Below are 21,387 nucleotides of genomic sequence, written 5' to 3' on the forward strand. Positions count from 1 at the left end.
GGGAGGGAGATGCAAGAGGGAGGGTATATGGAGATATATGTATACATATAGCTGATTCACTCTGTTGTACAGCAGAAACTAGCACAACATTGTAAAGCAGTTATACTCCAATAAAGATGTTTAAAAAAATAAATAAAAATAAAAAACTTCCAAAACAACCCAATTAAAAAATGGGCAAAGGACTTGAATAAACATTTCTCCAAAGAAGATATACAAATAGCCAACAAGCACCTGAAAAGATCAACATCACTAATCATTAGGGAGATGCAAGTCAAAACTACAATGAAATACCACCTCACACCCATTAGGTTGGCTACTATCAAAAACCAAGAAAATAACAGGTGTTAGCAAGGGTGTGGAGAACACTTGTGCCTTGTTTGTGAAAATGCAAAAGGATGCAGCTGCTATGGAAAACAGTATGGTGGTTTCTCAAAAAATGAAATATAGGGAATTCCCTGGCAGTCCAATGGTTAGGACTCAGCGCTTTCACTGCCCAGGCCCAGGTTCAAACCCTGGTCGGGGAACTAAGATCCCTCAAGCTCCCTCAAGCTCCGATGCACTGCCAAAAAGAAAAAAGAAAAGAAATATAGAATGATATATGATCCAGCAATTCTACTTCTGGGTACCCCAAAAGAATTGAAAGCAGAGTCTCAAAGAGATATTTGTACACCCATGTTCATAAGCAGTATTATTCACAATAGGGAAAAGGTAGAAGTTATTCAAGTGTCCATCCATGGATGAATGGATAAACAAGATGTGGTATATACACCCAATGGAATATTACTGAGCCTTAAAAATGAAGAAAATTCTGACATGGATGAACCTTGAGGACATTATGCTAAGTGAAATAAGCCAGTCACAAAAAGACAAATACTGTATGCTTCCACTTATATGAGGTAGCCAGAATAGTCAAATTCATAGAGACAGGAAGTAGAATGGTGTTTGCCAGAGGTTGGTGGGAGGGGGAATGGGGAGTTAGTGTTTAACGGATATAGTTTCAGTTTTCAAGATGAAATGAGCTCTGGAAATTGTTTACACAACAATGTGACTGTACTTAACAACACTAAACTGTACACTTAAAAATGGCTAACACAGTACATTTTATGTTATTTGTATTTTACAACAACTTTAAAAAAATTTTTTGTATGGTTAAGATGGTAAATTTTAGGTAATGTGTATTTTACCACAATTAGAAACCAAAAACAAAGAATTCCAGGGACAACCTAACTTCATTGATGCTGACAGATGTCAGCAAAATAGAGCTGCCAAGCAAGATGGGAATAAACATAAATCCCAGGGAAGAATGTCATGTGTCTTCCAAGGACCATGATCATGTTGTGAAAAATGGATTGCAAATTCTCCCAATGTTTCCCCCTCTACCTACCCTACCTTTGCTGGGTACTACAGGAACCCAGTTCTTGTCGTCTGGGACCCAGTGCAAAGTAAAACTGTGAGGCCCCTTGTTCACACATTATCAAGAATTACAAAACAATGACAGGTGAGCATTCAAAAAGTATGGGCCCTGTGCGACTGTACAGGAACCCAGTTCTTGTCGTCTGGGACCCAGTGCAAAGTAAAACTGTGAGGCCCCTTGTTCACACATTATCAAGAATTACAAAACAATGACAGGTGAGCATTCAAAAAGTATGGGCCCTGTGCGACTGTACAGGCTGTACGCCCATGAAGCCTGCCGTGATCGAATCCCACAGATAAGAACAGAACCATTCAAAGCAACCCAGTGGTGTACTGGAGTCAGCTCTAACCAGCTAGTGAGAGCCAATCATTAGATTTTCAGAAATTCTGCAATACAGTTAATATCAAGTTGGTAACTTGAAATCAGCCATGGTAGGAGTATTTACACCAAATGCTACAAATCATTCTCTCTCTCTCTCTCTCTCTCTCTCTCTCTCTCTCTCATTTGCAGTGAAGCTGGTGGTTACACATTTACCAACACATCAATGAACCTACCGGCAAGGCTCCAAGCAATTGGTTAATGTCCGAGCGGGAAAATAGTTCTTTCTCTCCTTGATGCAATGACTCAGTTTCCTTGGCTACAGGAGGTGCCCCTACCTGGGAGGCTGGGAATAGAATCAGATAGAAAAACAAAAAAATCACCTTCTGACTAGTGGCAATCCGAAATAACCCATCATCATAAGAAATTATGTTACGGGGACCTGTAGATTTGTAGTGGCATTTGCTTAAAGAGGCCTACATATATATACCAAGAAAAAATGTGAATGTATAAATTATTTTTATCATTATATTTTCATTCCTTATATTATGATATTTTGTTCCTTACTATTTCTATTATTTTTGTAATTTAATTAGTTCCTTAAAATTACTATATACTTTACTAAATACCATTGCAGAACTTATGGTGCTCAGTGTGTCAGGTAACTGCCAAATAAAGATTACAAAAGCATTACCTCAAGAAATAAAACCAGAACTCAGACTGGAACAGCAAAAAGAAAACGAAAGAAAGAAGCAAAAGAAGGTAGGAAGAGAAGGAAAGGAAAAGAAAAACCATTTAAAAGTGTTGATTAGGGCTTCCCTGGTGGCGCAGTGGTTGAGAGTCCGCCTGCCGATGCAGGGGACACGGGTTCGTGCCCCGGTCCGGGATGATCCCACATGCCGTGGAGCGGCTGGGCCCATGAGCCATGGCTGCTGAGCCTGCGCGTCCAGAGCCTGTGCTCCGCAACGGGAGAGGCCACAACAGTGAGAGGCCCGCGTACCACAAAAAAAAAAAAAAAAAAAAAAAAAGTGTTGATTAAATACATATGTTATATACATAAAATATGTCTCTATGGAACCATTAATAAAAATAAGCTATATCTGCATTATATACATGGGAAAATGCCAGATATATTAGGTGGGAAAAAAGCAAGTTATGGAATATAATTAGCATGATTTTAGTTAAATATGTATTATAGGTATCTATCTATCCATACATGCATACACACATGCACTTATCTGTATATAGAAGAAAAGCTACAAAAATATACTCCAAACAGGGGTTATCTCTGGGGAACGTACTAGCAGTGGAAGAAAAAGAAGAGAGAGACTTTACCTCCTACACTCTGTATTGTTGTCATTGTTTGAATTTCTATTTAATTTTATTATAATTATTATACATTATTTTTAATAATGAATTTAAAATATTAAAACAAACACCAAGGCTCAGGAAAACTCAGTAAGATATCCTGGTGGTCCTTAAACAGAGCTTGTGTCCTAATCAGATACAGTGGGCTTAGTCTTTCCACTCACCTCACTTACAGAAGCCTAAAATCTGCATACCTACTATCTTTTCAGTCCTTTATTCCTTCATCCTAAATGCCAGAATTAAGCCCAAGCTCTCAGAGGACTGTAGAAAGTCAATATTAAAATACTGAGACCTATGATATAATAATAAATATCCATGTGGTCTCTGCCCCTCTTCCTGGCACACAGTTCCTAAAACCCTACACTCTCATAAGTGATTGTGTCTTTTTGTATGCTAATGACATGACTGGTGGTTAGGGACATCCTGATAGCCTCAGGATGGGGGCTGGTTGCCAGGGGACCCAATCAAATGATCAGAGGGTTGGAACTTTCAGCTTTACTCTCAGAACTCTGGAAAGGGGACAGGGGCTAGAGGTTGAATTAATTACAATGGCCAATGATTTAATCAATCATGCCTACGTAACAAAGCCTCCATTAAAAACCCTAACTGAGGGACTTCCCTGGCAGTCCAGTGGTTAAGACTCTGCGCTTCCACTGCAGGGGGGGCACGGGTTCCATCCCTGGTCAGGGAATTGGGATCCCGCTGCCAGGCAGTGTGGCAAAAAAAAAAAAAAAAAAATCCCTAACTGAGGGGGTTCACAGAGCTTCTGGGTTGTGAACAAGTGGAGGTGTTGGGAGGGTGATCCACCTGAAGGGGGCATGGAACTTCCATGCTCCTTCCCTCACGCCTTGACCTATGCATCTATTCCACTTGGCTGTTCCTGAGTTGTACACTTTTGTAATAAATCAGTAATCTAGTAAGTAAACTATTTTCCTAAGTTCTGTGAACAGTTCTAGCAAATTATCAAACCTGAGGAAGGGGTCATGGGAATCCCTGGTTTGTAACCAAGTTGAACAGAAGCTGTGGGTAATCTGGGGACCCACTACCTGAGATTGGTGGCTGAAGTGGTGTGGGGAGTCTTGGGGGACTGAACCCTTAACCTGTGGGATCTGCAATAACTGATGAGTGTCAGAACTGAATTAAAACACAGGACACCCAGTTGGTGTCTGCAGAGTTGGAGAATATTTTGGTGTGGAAAAACTCACACCCCTGGGGTCAGAAGTGTTCCAGAATGTTGTTGTGAGTATTAGTAAAGGAAAACAAGTTTTTTCTTTCAATATCCAAAAAATGATCATACAGCATGTAGATTATAGAAAAGAAAAATCAAAATTAGAATTCTTCTGACAGGGAACTATATTCAATATCTTGTAATAACCTATAATTGAAAAGAATCTGAAAAGAATGTGCGTGTGTAACTGAATCACTTTGTTGTACACCTGAAATGAATACAATATTGTAAATCAAAAAAAAAAGAATTCTTCTGATAATAAAGCTCAGTCCTCAAGACTCACTGAGGCAAATGTAAACATTTACTACATAGAAACTAGAGAGCCTTCTCCAGAGTCCAAATAGTCAAAATAATCTGGCCACCTGCCCTATGTTTACTCTGTGTGGAGTACTGCATTATAGAAAAACGATGATGTGATCAGAAAAAAAAAAAAATCTCAGCATTCAAAGTTCAAGTGAGGATTTCAAATATACTTTCAATATTAACTCCCTGTTTTTATTTCTCACTTGATGACTTGATGGTTAGAAAAGCTGTTTTTACTCTTCATAATTTTTACTTAAAGTATACATTAAATTATCCATTGATTTGGTTATTGTTTGAGATTTTATCAAATTAACAACAGTACATTTTGTTCCTCAACTCATTTTGTGTTAATAGAATTCTTAGAGAGAAGTTTCCTTTTGGCTAGTTTTGTTTTCAACCAGATAAGTTTGCAGACTATGTTGAGTCTCTGAACTAAAATATGGGTGTGGCATACAAGCTTCATGAATACCATCCTGAGCGTTTACTTTTAGCTTTTGTTTAATAGTGGAGAAATGGATTCAATAAACCACAGATATTCAGCATATTGACACATGGTAAGGCAGCCAAGTTTGATTTCTGCCCTACGCAGCTACTTCTACGTAATACCATGGCAATACTACCTTTACAAGCCTGATTAAAAACAAAAGAGAAAGAAAGAAAATTCTTCTCTGATAGTACTTTACGAGAATATGAAAGTTTTCATGACTTTCCTCTCTAACAAACGTATTCATAGCAGTGTGTATTGAATGCTTACTCTGTATCAGACATGCATTTTATAGGAATTACCTCATTCAATCCTCAAAAAAATTATGAAGTAGGTACTATGATTAGCCCCACTTTAAAGATGGGAAAAGTGAGACATAGAACAGCTGAGGAAAGGGCCACGGCACCATTAATAAGTGGAGTGCTGGCAATCTGACTCCATGGATCCCACTCTTAATTCCTGTGCCATCCTGCCTCCTTCCTTTTGATGTTATTTCATTCAAAACAATTTCTTTTACAATCACTTCCATGTAAGAAACAGAAGAAGACATTTGTCTAAAACCACTTTCCCTCACTAGAATATAAGCTCCAAGAAGGTAGAAGCTTTGCACTATACCTTGCTGTAGCTCCAACTTCTAAAACTGTGCCTAGTACAAAGTATGCATTCAATAAACATATGTTGAATGAACAAATGGGGAGATTTCAAAAGAATATTATCAGAGTGATAAGTAAACATCATACATGGCCAATTGGTTTAAGAATTCCCATGGTCTGATTCGAGCAAGCAAGCAAGCATAAGCTAGTTACCTTTCTCTCTTTTATATTTGTCTATCTTTCTCATAAGATTAGGTACAATTTTTTTGCAGAGATCCTCCAGTAATGCCAGATTATCTTCATTTATTTTATCTTGTTTCTCCAGATATGCCAGGAAACTTAGAGAGGTCTGCAAAAGAATCAATGGAGTCACATTTACTTGCCTACTGATTACCTATTGCAGTAATAAATTAGGTAGAGAGTCCATGCAGGAAGACTTCAATAGTAGGGGGGAAGAGGCATTATAGAGATTGTAAATCTCTATACAATCTATATTAATACCAGATACCAAACACACATCACTCATTAACTACTCAGAAACAATCCGGTGAGCAGATGCTATTATATCCACATTTTAAAGATGAAGTAACTGAGGCACAGGGAAGTTCAGTAAGTCGTCCAAGGTCACAGAGCCAATAAGTGGCAGAGCTGGTATTTGAGTCCTGGCAGCCTGATGCCAAAGTCTGTCTCATTAAACATTGAGCAATACTGCCTCTAACTCACAGCTATAAATGATATAATAGATTAGGGCAGCAGCAAAGCAGGGGTACCAAAGAAAAGAGAAGAAAATGCTTTGAAAGAATTTTATATTTGGTATTTTAAAAGAAAAAAATATCTTAAGCACTCCTGGGAAAAATTGCAAATTGGCTACTATTATTTTAATATTGAATTACATATGAGGTGGAAGGCACCATAATCTTTTCACTGATAAGGACTTCTCAACCAATGTATTAATCTGGTTATTAAATATATATATGAATAAAATTGTGTTAGAGCCCACAGAAAAGAATAACTAATCAGAGGGACTTCCCTGGAGGTCCAGTAGTTAAGACCCCCATGCTTCCACTGCAGGGGGCACAGGTTCGATCCCTGGTCGAGGAACTAAGATCCCACATGCTGCGCAGAGTGGCCAAAAAATAAATAAATCAAATAACTAATCAGAAAGTGAACAGCTAAACACTCGCTAACTGCATACATAAGCATCAGCAGGATGGGAACAGGGGGCTGGGGAGTCTCCAGACATGCTGGCCAGTTGAAAAGGGACTGTATGGTCAGGAATATTGAGAAGGAGACCTGAGTACAAACTCTGAGTGAAAGCTAGGCCACAGCTGGAACAGCAGACTGGTATCAGGCCATGAAGCAACACCGAGGGGTTTGGGCAAGTATCCCATGGATGGAGGGGTTCCAGCAGGAACTTTCAAGGAGAACAGTGACATGAACAGGTTTGTTTTTAAATAGAAGTCTTGGGGATAGGTTGGAGGAGGAAGTGGGCTAGAGAGAAAATATCAGCAGGAAGATTAAATGCTCCGGTGAAGAGATCAGCACAGCCTGATCTAAAGCTAGTGGTGGAAACGCAGAGGAAGCGCTGGATTTCAGCGACTTTTCTGAGGTATAATTTGGTGAGTTGGGAGGTCAACTGGAGTGCGTGAAGAAAGGAAGGACGAATCGAAGATGACTTCAAATGGTGATGCCCCTCGTTTCTGCACGACTCACGGGCTCCACAGAGCAGGCGTCACACGAGCTGCACATGGGAGGTGATACGTGAATCGCATCTCGAAAGATCACCACGCCTTCACTTCCGACATGCAGAAGGGCCTTCCAAGCAAAGAAAATCAGATAGGGAAAATGACAAACTAAAAAATCTGGTTGTGAGCAGGCTCGTGGTAGTTTCGGCAAGAATAGTTTCGTGGGAGTGAAGGAGGCTGAAGCCATCTTGGAATGCGTTGGAGTGTGACTAAGAGTCGCGTCAGTGGAGAGAGAGTGTGTGTGGACTATTCTCTCAAAAAGCCTGGCATTAGGACTTCCCTGGTGGTGCAGTGGTTAAGAATCTGCCTGCCAACGCAGGGGACACGGGTTCGAGCCCTGGTCCGGGAAGACCCCACATGCCGCGGAGCAGCAAAGCCCATGCATCACAACTACTGAGCCTGCGCTCTAGAGCCTGCGAGCCAAAACTACTAAGCCTGTGCGCCTAGAGCCCGTGCTCCGCAACAAAAGAAATGAGAAGCCCACGCATTGCAACGAAGACTAGCCCCCGCTCACCACAACCAGAGAAAGCCCGCACAACAACGAGGACCCATCGCAGCCATAAATAAGTAAATAAATAAATAAAATAAAGACAAGTAAATAAAATTAAAAAAAAAAAGTCTGTCAGTAAAGGGAAAGAAGATAGAGCAGTAACAGAAGGATGAAAAAGGGTTAATGGAAGAGTGTGTGTGTGTGTGTGTGTGTGTGTGTGTCTGCGCGTGCGCGCGAAATGTGTGTTTTCAAACAAGGTACTCAAAATGCCAGCAACCAAGGGAAAGGCCAGAGTTACAAAGTCTTAACTGAGTTCTGTACTAATCTGATCAAAAAAGAGATTATAAATTTTCAAGACATTCCCGAGACACATAGGAGAACCAAAAATGCAAAGAAATGTGTGTGTCCTCACCTGCAGCGCCAGCACACCAACAACCTGCCCAGGAAATAAAGCAGGAGGGAGGAGGGGGTAAAGGAAGATTCATCCAGAGCTGATCAGCTGGGCAAAGGGGTCAGAGGGAATCCCCGAACAAGGTTCTACAGTCGGTTTATGTGCAAATGAGCTCCCGCTGAAGCTCAAAACAGAAACTTCTATCTTGACTGCATCCTACCAGGAGGAAGAAAAGTGGCTAAAGCATGTTTCCAGAAGCAATGATGGAAATCCATTATACTTTGTACAGAGTGTATTAGATGTTGAGTAAATGACACCCTCCATACACACACACACACGAACACCCACAATTTAAATGGAGTCTGCACATTAGTTTAAGAACACCACCCTGGCAAATATTAGCAGAAATTCTGAAACTCTCTTGCTCTGCATCTTTGTTAAAAAGATAGGTTTGGGTGTGGTTTCCTTTACATCTAACGTTCTATGTTGATTGCTACATTGAGAACGGATATCCTGACAGTTGTTTGGGTCACTCAGGATGTGTGAAGGCAGCTATGTTTGCTCTAAGTTTGTGGGAAAGCTATCAAAGAGGAAACCTAGGGCTTCCCTGTCGGCGCAGTGGTTGAGAGTCCGCCTGCTGATGCAGGGGACACGGGTTTGTGCCCCGGTCTGGGAAGATCCCACATGCCCGCGGAGCGGCTGGGCCCGTGAGCCATAGCCACTGAGCCTGCGCGTCTGGAGCCTGTGCTCCGCAACGAGAGAGGCCACAACAGTGAGAGGCCCGTGTACCGCAAAAAAAAAAAAAAAAAAAAGAGGAAACCTAGAACACCCTGCAAAGGTCGTTTCTGTCCATCCAGAGAGACCACGTGAATTCACAATTCTTCCTTTTTGGCTGAGAGGTATTCAGGCCCTCCTCCACTGGCTGGTAAAGAATTTATTTCTGTGATAAAGTCTTGATAAAGTCTTTTGCAATTGCAATTGCAGATAATGCAGTCCCATTAAACCCTGGTATGGAAACACATCTGGGCTGCTTAGAGTTTGTCCTTTACGCATTTGAGAAAGCTGGCCTGATCACTTGAGAAGGCTGGCCTGATCACAAAGCCCAATAGAGATCAACCTGGATTATCAGGTGTGTAACTCAGCCACAGTTCTGGCATGAATAGTTACATCTCCTTCAGAATACAGTGAGATCATTTGGAATCCAAGAAGGAAGTGCAGTTTTCATGAATTTGTCCAGGAAATTCCACAGTTTTATGCCACAGCTAAACACAGTAACTTCTTATTTACTGTTGTACGGAGTGAGAAAAGCATAAAATCATTTGGCTACTTGGGCATGGGCCTTTGATGATTTAAAAGCTAATTTATCAGGAGGGAGAAATGTTTGGAATGATCCTGAACAATGAAAATGTTTCTGAAGCCACAGATGCCTTTAAGCAGAGGTCTAGGACCTGTGGAAAGGCCCAGAGGAAGAAATACATTCCCCAGCTTTTCTTAGTGGGAAATCATGGCTCAGTGTTGAGCATATCAAATGCCCTTCTCATCCTCCACCTCATTGTGGGGAGTAAGGACTTCTGTGCATGACAATAGGTGTAACAATAGAAAGTGATCTCTTTTTATTTATAAACCCAGAGACTGGAAAAATTATGAGGATGCCCAGAGCTGGGAGATAATTTTACCCTAATATCCTGGAAGGTTTTTCAAACTACAAGAATCTCTTCTGATGTTGAGAAATTCTACATTTAAAGCAAAATGCTGTCATTTGAGTACGTAACCACTTTGCACCAACATAAACTCGAGATTGCACTATCCCATTCATTCATGCTTTCATTCAGAGCACCATTTTGTAATTCTGCAATGTTTTGGGGCTATAATGATAAGTAAGACTCAGTCCCCATTCCCAAGGATCCCACAACCAATCCTTAGGATAAAGGAGCCTGGAGAGAGAACCAATGGAAAGACGCAAGAGGCTAAAATCCCTGAGGGCTCTGAAAAGGAGAAAAAAAGGACTCAAAGATTGCAACCAAAACAGAGAATTAACCTGCAGGTTAATTAACCTACAGGTCTGACACCAGGAAACATGTTTAATGAATTATTAAACATGGTCCTCATAAGACCTACCACATGTAAAACAGCTTCCTACTCCTCAGTGATTTTTCTTTCAAAAAGAATTTATTTGTCAATAATATCAGTTAGTCTGGGGAGAATGTGATATGGGAGGGCTACACATGTAAGCTCTTTGCACTGGTGAAGTGCTCATCTGTAAGTTGGACGGGGGATCCATGGCTGTTCACTTAGTTCTACATTTAGTTCTACTTCCATACATGTTACATGTCTTTTTTGGTGTTATCAAACATTATATAACTTAAAACTTAATAAAGATAGAAGTTGAATAACAAAATTAATGTTATAGGGTAAAATTTGAAAATTGGCCCCTTCCCAAATTAACTAACTTGCTTGTCACAAGCTGTTATGAGAATCAAAAGAAAAAATATAAAGTTTTGAGGCCTGGAAGAGAGATGTGCAGCTACTTTCCTGCCCTTAATTGTGACCAATCTAGCAAGAATATCAGCCGACAGCATTATGTTAATATTAAAAACATTACTATTAGTTCCAAGCACTTGTATAGCCCTTTAGAAAGCACATCCTCAAACATTTGTCTCATTTGATTTTCACAAAACTCTACATGGGAGACACTGCAAAGTCCACTGAGAAGGACACGGCTCCCTCAGAAACCTCAACTAATGAAGGTGAGGAACAACTCATTCCCATTCTGCCATTAGCTACCACCTCCTCATTTCTTTGTGGTGCCCTGCACATTTCTGTATCATAAAACACAGTGGACGCCAGTAGCACTCATTTACTGCATGGTTACTATGTGCAAAATACAGGCCCCAGGTAATAGTTTATGTACATTACTTCATCTAATCCTCTTAACAGTCCTGGAAGGAAGTAGTATAATTGTCTATAATATGACACATTAGAAAATGGAGGCTCAGAAACATTCAATCACTTGCCCCACATCCAGGAGTTAGTCTAGGACTAGACTCCAGGCCCATCAAAAGTCAATGCTGCTAACCCTTGTCTGATACTGTCTCCTGCAACAAAATAAGCTCTCCTGAAATCCCTTTCTAGCATCTTCCCAAACACTGATTAAGGCGATGTTCACAAAGACCCCATCCTATAGGGCCCACTCACCATCTGGACTTTTGGAATCGACTCCCTCAGAAGGAAGATCATGCTGCTTAAGTTCTCTGAGCTGATGTCTTCTGACAGTTCATAGAGCAGGTTTCTAAGACATACACCCAAGAGACAAATTAAAGCCCCGCACTTGCAGAGGATGGGCAGGAAATTGAGTGCTTTTATCATACGTTATCTCTCATTTGAATGACCACAACCCTGTGAGTAGACAATTATTAATCCCATTTTATAGATTTAAAAACAAAAACTTTGAGCTTCAAAGTGACCTATTAAACGACAGCAACACAATAAGCAGTGGGAGCAGGCCTTCTGATTCCAAGTCCAGTGCTGCTTCAAATTCCACTAAGAAGGCATAAAACACAATGTCGGCATGCCTGCCCTCCTCCGGCCTCCGTTCTAGAAATCAGGCTTACTTTATAGGCCCTCATCAGGGAGGACCCAATGCCAGTGAGTATAAAGTTCACCGTTGAAAAAGAAAGGAAATTATCCCCACTTCTAGAGAGCCATACAGTCGACAATTAGAATAACTGAATATGGGGACTTCCCTGGCGGTCCAGTGGTTGGGTGCGGGTTCGATCCCTGGTTGGGGAACTAAGATCCCACATGCCGTGCGGCACAACCAAAAAAAAAGAGGAAAGAAAAACTGAATACTTCATTCACAGGTTAACAGCTCTGCATGCCTGAGATCATTCCTCAGCTGTCTAACCAGCAGAGTGGAAATAATGATCTCCAGAATTCCCTCACTGACCCAAGGGCAGCTCAGGTTGTAGGAACCAGTTCAAGTGTTAAGGCCAGAAGGATTCTAACCATCCAGGCCGTAAAATAGTATTACGAAGGCTCCACTTCATGAGGCTGTTTGATGTAGATACTATGTTAGTGGACCGTTTAAAACTGCATTGCTTAAGGTCTGATGCCTTTATTCTACCTCTTTAGGGAAAATGCCTATATTTTACCTGTCTGGGTTTCACCCCAAAACTGGACAAACTGGACATGGCATAAATGATGTCCCTCCCTACCCCAAAGACACATCTCCTTTTTTATTTTGCTCATTTGGGTCCAAGTATTCATTTCTCTCTTCTCAAATGGCTAGGTATAGGCTGACACACCAGTGACTCACTGGAGGCAGGAGGCTGAGAGCGTGGAGGCTGGCAAAGAGGAAGGCGCTGGCCTGCTGCACGCGGACCTGGGCCTCCTTCCTCAGTGAGAAGCAAAACAAAGGGAAGCCACCCCCAGGCACGGGGCTGGGTTTTGAAACTTTGCAGACCTCCCAGCCTCCCTTCTCATTAGCACCTGAAGCTAAGAAATCTCCTGCTTTTGAATCACCATACCAGCCAAGGAGGTAGATAAGCGGTGGGGGGGGGGGGGGGGTAAAGAAAAACAACCTTAAAAATTAATTCATCATGAATCGCAGCCTCTTTTCAAAGCCCAATGGCCCTGCCCTGTGGATCACCTGAACAGAGAGACCTTCCGGCGGACAGGCAGCCAGCGCTCCACCTGCTCCTTGGTGTAGCGGAGGTGCCGAAGGAGGGCCTTCTGCTTGATGGTATAGAGGAGCTCCGCTAGGAAGAAGGGGTCTTCCTCACTCAGCCATTCCTCTGCCAACAGGTAATCAAAGATATCCAAGGCTGAGCCGCACTTCTCCAGGTTCTTGGGGGCGATGGAGTCTCGGCAGAGAAACTTCAGGCGCTCCACATCTTGATCCCCCAGATACGAATCAATAGTCAGAAGCATCCCTCGAAAGTTCACTTGACAGTTATCATCTAAAGTGGAATTCAAACTTTGGCCTTGCGATGTCATGGCCAGCCTGAAAGAGATAAGGAGTTGGGGGCCGCAGCTTAGAGAGTGAGGACAACACGGCACCCCAACTTCCCAGGCCCTCCCCCAGTTCCAGCCTCCTCTGTTCCAGGCCTTAGACTTTTCTAGAAATGCTAAAAAATGAAATTCACTGCGAGGTCACTTCAAAAACCTATAGCCCAGAAAACGTGACCCCAACACTGGCATGTTAACCTTTTAGGAGGTCTGGAGGGAGCTTTTATTGAAACTCAATTGACCCCGAGTTCCCCCAAATCAAAATGTCCCCATTGGGAGCTAGTCAAGAGGGAGGACGACACAGCACAATCTCTCCTGCCTGGAGCTCTTAAGTCATTCCCACCAAATGGCAGAAGTAACACTTTTACATTTTAGAAATAAAGTAATGGCAGGGTGGGGTGGGGTGGGGGGGTGTACATTTCTGAAGTATCTACCAACCCAAGGACAACAAGGTAACATTGCTAACCATACCAGGGCAGGCCTTTCTTTATCTCACAGAAAGAAAAGTCATAATCCCAGACCCCAGAAAGAGTGGTTTCAGACAACATTTGCTCAAATCAATGTAGGAACTGACAAATTACCGAAGTCAGTATTTCCACACTAAATGTATTTCCACACTAAATTTCATTCTAATCAGAGGAGCAATAAATCGATAACATTTTTTCAATGTAATTATTCATTCTTTAAGGACTTGAGGTATATATTCACTATGCAACACTTATCTATTTAGAAATAAGAAACTACTTTCTAAGGGAAGGCGAACATACCAACAACAAAAAAATAACAAAGAGTGGTTATATATAAGTGGTATAATTACAGATACTATAAATTTTATTCTGGGCTCCTGTCTGAGTTTCTCAAATTTTATGCAGTGAACGTATATTACTTTTATAGTTAGAAAAAGAAAAAAAATGTCATTTTTAATGTGAGCATCCATGGGGTCCTCCCTTCTAGTAGCTCTGTGATACTAGAAACAGTATGACGGCATTCCTGGAGACATCTTATTCTAACATCGTACATTTGTCTTGCAGTTTCCTGAAAATTCTGATCTCTAACTCTGGCAAGTCTGCCAGACTTTGTCTCCATTTATGGGCTAGCATATTTCTACCAGGAAAGGGCTGTGTTGGAGCCTTCCTGGGGCTTTCTAAGCTTTCTTTTTCCCTGGTACGGCTAGTAAATCCAGGCAGAAACAGTGCCATGGCTGACAATGTGAGATTTTGCAAGTTTCCAGGAAGTAAAGCAAGGGGAAAAAAAAGGCTGGCACCTGAGACCCCAGCAGAGAAATGGTGTTAATTACATACCTTCAGATCAAATTCCACTGATCCTCTGGAGGTAAAAAGTTCTCAGAAAATTTTCCTGAGAACAGAGCTTTAAAGAAATTAGAATCCTCTTCGTGCTCCAAGTCCAAGTGCCAAGAAAGCTCCCGTTTGCGCGGTTAAAAGAACTCAAATTTCCTTGGCTGAGCAAGGGAAATTGGTCGGTTAAGGGAATTTAAATTTGCCTTGGCTGAGCAAGGGAAATTGGTCGGTTAAGGGAATTTAAATTTGCCTTGGCTGAGCAAGGGAAATTGGTCAGTTAAGGGAATTTAAATTTGCCTTGGCAGACCAAGTGAAATTGGTCGGTTAAGGGAATTTAAATTTGCCTTGGCTGAGCAAGTGAAATTGGTCGGTTAAGGGAACTCAAATTTGCCTGGCAGAGCAAGTGAAAACTCGGTCGGCCGATTTGGGAAACTTATGCTAATTGATGATGTCATCATTGACTCACTCGCCTTGCCTCCTCCCCTTTCCTGGGGTTAGGACAATGCTGACAAACAGCGTCTCCTAAAGGCAGATGCACAACCTTCCCACTGTAGAGCTCAGGACTTTCCCAGGTAAAGCCGAGGGCCCCAACAGAGGAATTCCTGGAAGGCACTAAGTGCTCTAGTGTTTCCCTGGGGTCACTCCCCTCGTAAGTTAAAAAGGGAAGTGTCGATTTTTCCTAACCATCTCCTTCCCCAAACACACTAACCTTTAAAATAAAACTCAAAATGTTCATGAGGGCTTCCCTGGTGGCGCAGTGGTTGGGAGTCCGCCTGCCAATGCAGGGGACACGGGTTCGAGCCCTGGCCCAGGAGGATCCCACATGCTGCGGAGCAGCTGAGCCCGTGCGCCACAGCTACTGAGCCTGCGCTCTAGAGTCCGTGAGCCACAACTGCTGAAGCCCGCGCGCCTGGAGCCCGTGCTCTGCAACAAGAGAAGCCACTGCAATGAGAAACCTGCGCACCGCAACGAAGAGTGGCTCCCCCGCTCGCTGCAACTTAGAGAAAGCCCGTGCACAGCAAGGAAGACCCAACGCAGCCAAAAATAAATAAAATAAATTTCAAAGAAAAGCAGAACAACAACAACAAAAAATGTTCATGAAATAGTAGTCGTCCATCTTAACCCTTTCTCAAGTAAGTACATGTGCAAATAAACAACAAAAAAATTTAAGGCAAAAAAAAAAAAAAAGGAGGGGGCTGGACTCTAAGCCCATTTGGAAGTATTTGCAAGGAACTGAGTTAACAGTAGGCAAAACTGGTGAAGTCTCTGCCCTTCCAGCACATTGAGTCCAGCAGGAAAAAGACTTTGAAGACATTATTTCACATAATAAAAACAATGCCTAACACTTGTATCCCAACTACCATGTGCCAGGTACTATTTACTCATTTAATCATCTCAACAACTCTCTAAAAAAATACTATTACTATGACCCCTCTTTTAAGACGTGAAAATTAAAACACAAAAGATTAAGTAATTTGCCCAAGATCACATAGGGAGCTGGTGGGAGAGCCAAGATTTAAACCAATAAGTTTGGCTTTAAGTCACTACACTATAATTCAGCTAATTCAAATGCACAGAGCTGAAAGAAGTACAGAATCTTAGAAAGATATTTTATCTCTGAAAAATAAAGATTTATGGGGGACTTCCCTGGTGACTCACGCTCCCAGTGCAGGGGGCCCAGGTTAGATCCCTGGTCAGGGAACTAGATCCCACATGCATGCTGCAACTAAGAGTTGCTAAGGAGCCTGCCTGCCGCAACTAAGACCCGGTGCAACCAAATACATACATACACAGATACATAAATTTGGTCATGGAAAAAGTTATTTCTAAAAAAAAAAAAAGATTTATGATGCCTTATTAACAAATGTATTATAGTGCCATTTCCATATCCTAGGCATGAAATTCTGTGTTTAAGAAAGACAAGCCCAGGTGGTTTTTTGTTTTTTTTTTTTCTAAACTCGTCCTCCTTCCCTCTTCTAAGAGCAGCTACAGCCTCTTAGTTTCACAGACAAAAATGCTACCAGAACAGCCTGGAGGGAGGGCAGATACACTTTATTTTTTGCTCTTGCAAGGGCTCAGAACTGAATCAATCCGTAAAGAGACGAGAATAAACGCTATCTATATAAGGCAAAGTCGAGTGGGTGCTACCATATGAGAGTTAACGTTGTTTGACAGAGTGTAAACAGAAACTATTCCTAATCCTATGAATTTATCAGCTGCTCTTTGATTGTAGGCTGTGTCTACAATCTTGAAGGGGAGGGAAGGACAGTCTGAGAGAAGGAAAGCGAGTGGAGGAAGAATTGGAAGAATTTTGGACACAATCCAAATTCCTGAAACTACGGCATTCACCAACAACTCCCCACCCATTCTGAATTCTACCCATTCTGCAGTGTTTTGCCTCTAGTCTCGGGTTTACAGTACCTCGAGAGAGGACAATGATCAAATTCCGTTACACAGGTATTTGCGGAACACATACTACCCATCAGACGGATGCATCACTATATAGGACAAAAAAGTCCTGGCCCTCAAGGAATTTATGGTGCTTCTCTTCTTCCATTTAAAACATTAAAAAGGGAAGAGGCCAACCGATTCTTACACAACTGGAGTTCATTAGCCATATCCTATTCCTTCTGGGCTGTGAATTTCTTGAAAGAAAAGGGTGAGGTAAATATCTGATTTCTAAGCCATACAAGCAAAGTGAGCAACATTGAGTAGGAAAAACAGGTAAGAAAAATGTGAGCACAGGAAGATGAAGGAAAATAAAAGGAGAAGTGCTCCTGTGTGAGAGGTAACGAAAGAGGACAAGTTCGTTGTAGGTAGAGTTGGGTGGCTTTGCTGGGGGGAAATATCAGCAGTCAAATTCCTAATGCCTATTAATCTGTAGCTTAGCAGGCCCTGCAGGGGAAGAGCGGGTGGGGTGCGACAAGCCGGTAAAGAGGTAGAATTATGCTAGAGGAGCCACTGAAGAACGTACACCTTCCTTTGGGGTTTTGGTTGGGAGCCTGTTATTCAAACTGACACTACTGGACCTGAAACAGACCACATCGTGTGGTCTTTCCTGAAATGAGGATTTTTTTTAAAAACTGAAGTATACCTGACTTACATTATTATATTAGTTTTAGGTGCATAACATACTGATTCGATATTTTTATACATTACAAAATGAAACCACTAAATGAGGATATTTTCTAAATCTCATTGTTAGATGAGAGAACTGGCGATGAGTGAACGTGACAACCAAAAAAACCTTCCCTGAGGTCATTGCTCCCCTCTCCCACTCTCCCAATCTTCCAGGAAACCCTGAGCCTAGAGGCCCCTTTAGTTACCACAACAACTGAATTTAGCAGCCAAAGGACAAAATATCCTGTATGGCAGCGCTGCCAATAAAGATTCAATCTGAGTCATTTATGTAATATTAAGTTTTCTAAGTGGCCGCATTAAAATTTAAAAAAGAAAAACATAGGAAATAAGAATAATTAATTTTAATAATTATTTTATTTGACCTGATATAGCCAAAATAATAAAAAAAAAGAAAGACAAGCCCGAGTGGTGATGGTTGCACAACAATGTGACTATATTAATGCCACTGAATTGTACACCTGAAAATGGTTAAAATAGTAAATTTTATGTTATGTATATTTTACCACAAATTTTTTTAACGATAAGACAGACAAGCTCTAAGTGTTGCTCTTCTATTCATTTCTTCAATTATACATATTTTACTCCCTGGACCATCTGGGAAGCCAATTTGATGAAACTATCGCTTCTCCCCTTGTTCATAAAATACATGAACTTTTTCAACTTTCGTTCAATAATATTAAATATTTAGCAAGCTCTTCCTATGTGTAAAGCATGAACTCTCTAAGGTGTTATTATCCATATTCAATAGATGAGGAAATCAAAGTTCAGAGAGGAAAAGTATTTTGCCATCCTCCCCACCCTAGGCAGAGTTGGGAATTCAGGACTGACACCTAGGTCTCTCTAATTCCAAATCCTATGCTCTTGATCCCAAGGCTACTACTGCCACTAACTCCATATGAGGTAATGTAATTTCTGTAACTATTGGGCAGGGTGATGCTGCAGTGGGGCTCACCTAAGCCCCACAGGAGCCCCACAGAGCAAGGCAGGAATCCAGATGGTGATGCCTTGTAGGTATTTGAGCTAAGCCTGAAAGGCAGAAGTAGAATAGAGACACCAGAAGTAAAACTTAAACTTTTATCCTAGGACTCACAGTACTCAAGGGAAACACTTGAATCAAGTTAAAGGGGGGGAAATTGTGTGCTATGTTATTTACATTCGGCATTTCATACTTCCCATTCAGAACACAATTACTGAGGGCATCCTGATGGTGAGTTGATAGTAGTGGAAAGAATAAACATTTCTTACAGCCTCTTTCCTGATTGGTTGCAGTCAACTTGGTCCATATGAAGAGCCAATGAAAACCTACCATGGCCCTGGTGACAGAGGGGAAATACCAGATGGTTCCTATTTAGTTCCACCTTGGGAGGGGGCGATGGTGTCAGTAATTGGCTTTCCTTTACATCCAGGGTCTGGTCCAAGTTCCCCCCCTCAAAGTAAAAACTCGTGAACTAAAGAATGGACACAGTGATGGGGAAGATAAATGTAGTAGCTGGAAAAAACCTTGGTGCCCTGAAAGTTTCATTCCAACTCCTGTTCCTATGGTAGCAGGTTCTTTTGATTAGCTATCCCATCCCCAGCTTCTAGGACTCCCTCCCTTCCTCACTCCATACTTTTATTCACACACTTCAGACCGTCTCAGAACTAGTCTTACTCTATGTATATGGGAGCATGATGAAGCTAAGTTCTAAAGGAGAATGCTTTTGGCGCTAAGGATCCCAGCAGAGGTCTCCAAATGGTGCACTGGCAGGAGACTATAGCTAGATGAGTAAAATGTGACCCTTTTTGTATTCATTGTACTACAGACTGATCTATTTTAAGACATTTTTTGGCCTTGCTGCACGGCATGTGGGATTTAGTTCCCCGACCAGGGATCGAACCCATGCCCCCTGAAGTGGAAGCGCGGAGTCGCAACCACTGGACCACCAGCAAAGTCCCCAGACTGATCTATTTTAACATGTCTCTTTCCTTAATAAAAAAGCAGTTAAAAAAAAAAGAGGTGAGAAACTTCCAATATTTAATGTAGAAAGGCTGGAAAATAGGGAAACACACAGAGTCATTTATAACCTATACTGTTAAATTTTTATCAAATCAATATGTTGTACACCATAAACTTACACAATGTTGTATATATGTCAATTATATCTCAATTTTTTAAATTTTAGTGTATATCCTTCCACTTTTCTCTGTGTAATTATTTTTCAAAAATTGAAATATGCTGTACAGTTTGCTTTTTTCACTTAACAACACATATACCTTTTTTTTCATATCATTAAATAGTCTTTGACAACATGATGGTTAGTGGTTAGATGATATTCTCCTCCCTGGATATACCATATTTATTTAACTAATTTATAGTTATTGGACATTTAATTCATTTCCAATTTTTTATTATTGTGAACAGTGCTGCATTGAAGATTCTTACAAATAAATCTCTGAACGTATTTATAATGATTTCCTTAGGATTAAGCCCAATGCAGAATTAGCAAGCTAATCTTTAAATTCACTCTTCCCCACTCTGTGAACTCCAAAGGCCTTCCATCCCACTTTCTTATCCAGTTGACTTTGAAGCAAGAAGCCAGGGAATTCGGGGGTGACAAAACCTCAAATTTCCACAAGATGGTGATATTTCCTAAAAGAGTCCAACAGACTAGCATTAGATTGGCTAGGGAACTAGGAGGATGTGGCTAAAGGGGTAAAATAGTTTTAGTGCTGCAAAAAAGAAAAAAGAAAGAATCAAAAGAGGCCGAATGGTCTTCCATTTAGAGGAGAGTTTGTCGTTTGAAAGAAGAAAAATAGAGAGAAGCCTGCTTTGGCCTTTGATTCAATAATTTTTCAAAAAGGCAGCACAAGACAGCCATGTTTATAAAAATTTACAATGAGGCAAGTGACATAAAATGTCCCTGATATCAATGTGTGCAAAAAGAGTCCAGTTAAGATGGCAGTATTCCCCAAATTGGTCTTCATATTCAGTGCAATCACTATCAAAATCCTCACTGCCTTTTTTTTTTTATGTTATTTATTTATTTTTCTGGCTGCGCCCCACGGCATGTGGGATCTTAGTTCCCTGACCACTGATTGAACCTTCGCCCACTGCAGTGGAAGCACAGAGTCTTAACCACTGGACCACCAGGGAGGTCCCCTCACTGCCCTTTTTACAGAAATTGACAGCTGATCCTAAAAGTCATGGCCATGTAAGGGACTTGGGAGAGGCAAAATAATCTTGAGAAAGAACAACAAAGTTGGAACACTCACACTCTCCAATTTTAGAACTTACGACAAAGTACAGTAATCAAGACAATATGGTACTGCCATAAGGATAGACAGTTCCGTGGAATAGAATTGAAAGTCCAGAAATAAACCCTCACATTCACGGTCAGTTGATTTTCAACAAGGATGACAAACAATTCCATGGGGGAAAAATAGTCTTTTCAACAAATGGTGCAGGATATCCATTAGCAAAATAATGAGGTTGAACCCATAGTTCATACCATATACAAAAAATTACTCAAAATTGATCAAAGACTGAAATGTAAGGGTTTAAATCATAAAATCTTATAAGGAAATATAGGTGTAACTCTTCATAACCTTGGATTAGGCAATGGTTTCT

The 21,387-nt window shown here is 41.2% G+C and overlaps 1 protein-coding gene across 10 annotated transcripts in view; it reads right to left on the reverse strand.

The window, feature by feature from the left end:
* The window catches only part of LOC309809248 (CASP8 and FADD-like apoptosis regulator), a 91,896-nt gene that overhangs the window by 15,289 nt on the left and 55,220 nt on the right, over positions 1-21,387 (reverse strand). For 9 of the 10 annotated variants that reach the window (XR_014294832.1, XM_082630226.1, XM_082630231.1 and 6 more), the window contains 4 exons: positions 12,983-13,336; positions 11,530-11,623; positions 5,922-6,057; positions 1,969-2,078 (listed from right to left, as the gene is read on the reverse strand). Coding sequence is in view for 9 of the 10 variants with exons in the window: in XM_082630226.1 (XP_082486352.1) it covers positions 1,969-2,078; positions 5,922-6,057; positions 11,530-11,623; positions 12,983-13,336 (694 nt within the window). In the remaining variant the exon portion in view is untranslated. Of the gene's footprint in view, positions 1-1,968; positions 2,079-5,921; positions 6,058-11,529; positions 11,624-12,982; positions 13,337-14,642; positions 15,063-21,387 lie in introns of those variants that run through there. The other variant, XM_082630223.1, reaches the window with a different exon arrangement.

The sequence above is a fragment of the Mesoplodon mirus genome (genome assembly GCF_964341445.2).
Source record: "Mesoplodon mirus genome assembly, chromosome: 8".
Classification (NCBI taxonomy): Eukaryota; Metazoa; Chordata; class Mammalia; order Artiodactyla; family Ziphiidae; genus Mesoplodon; species Mesoplodon mirus.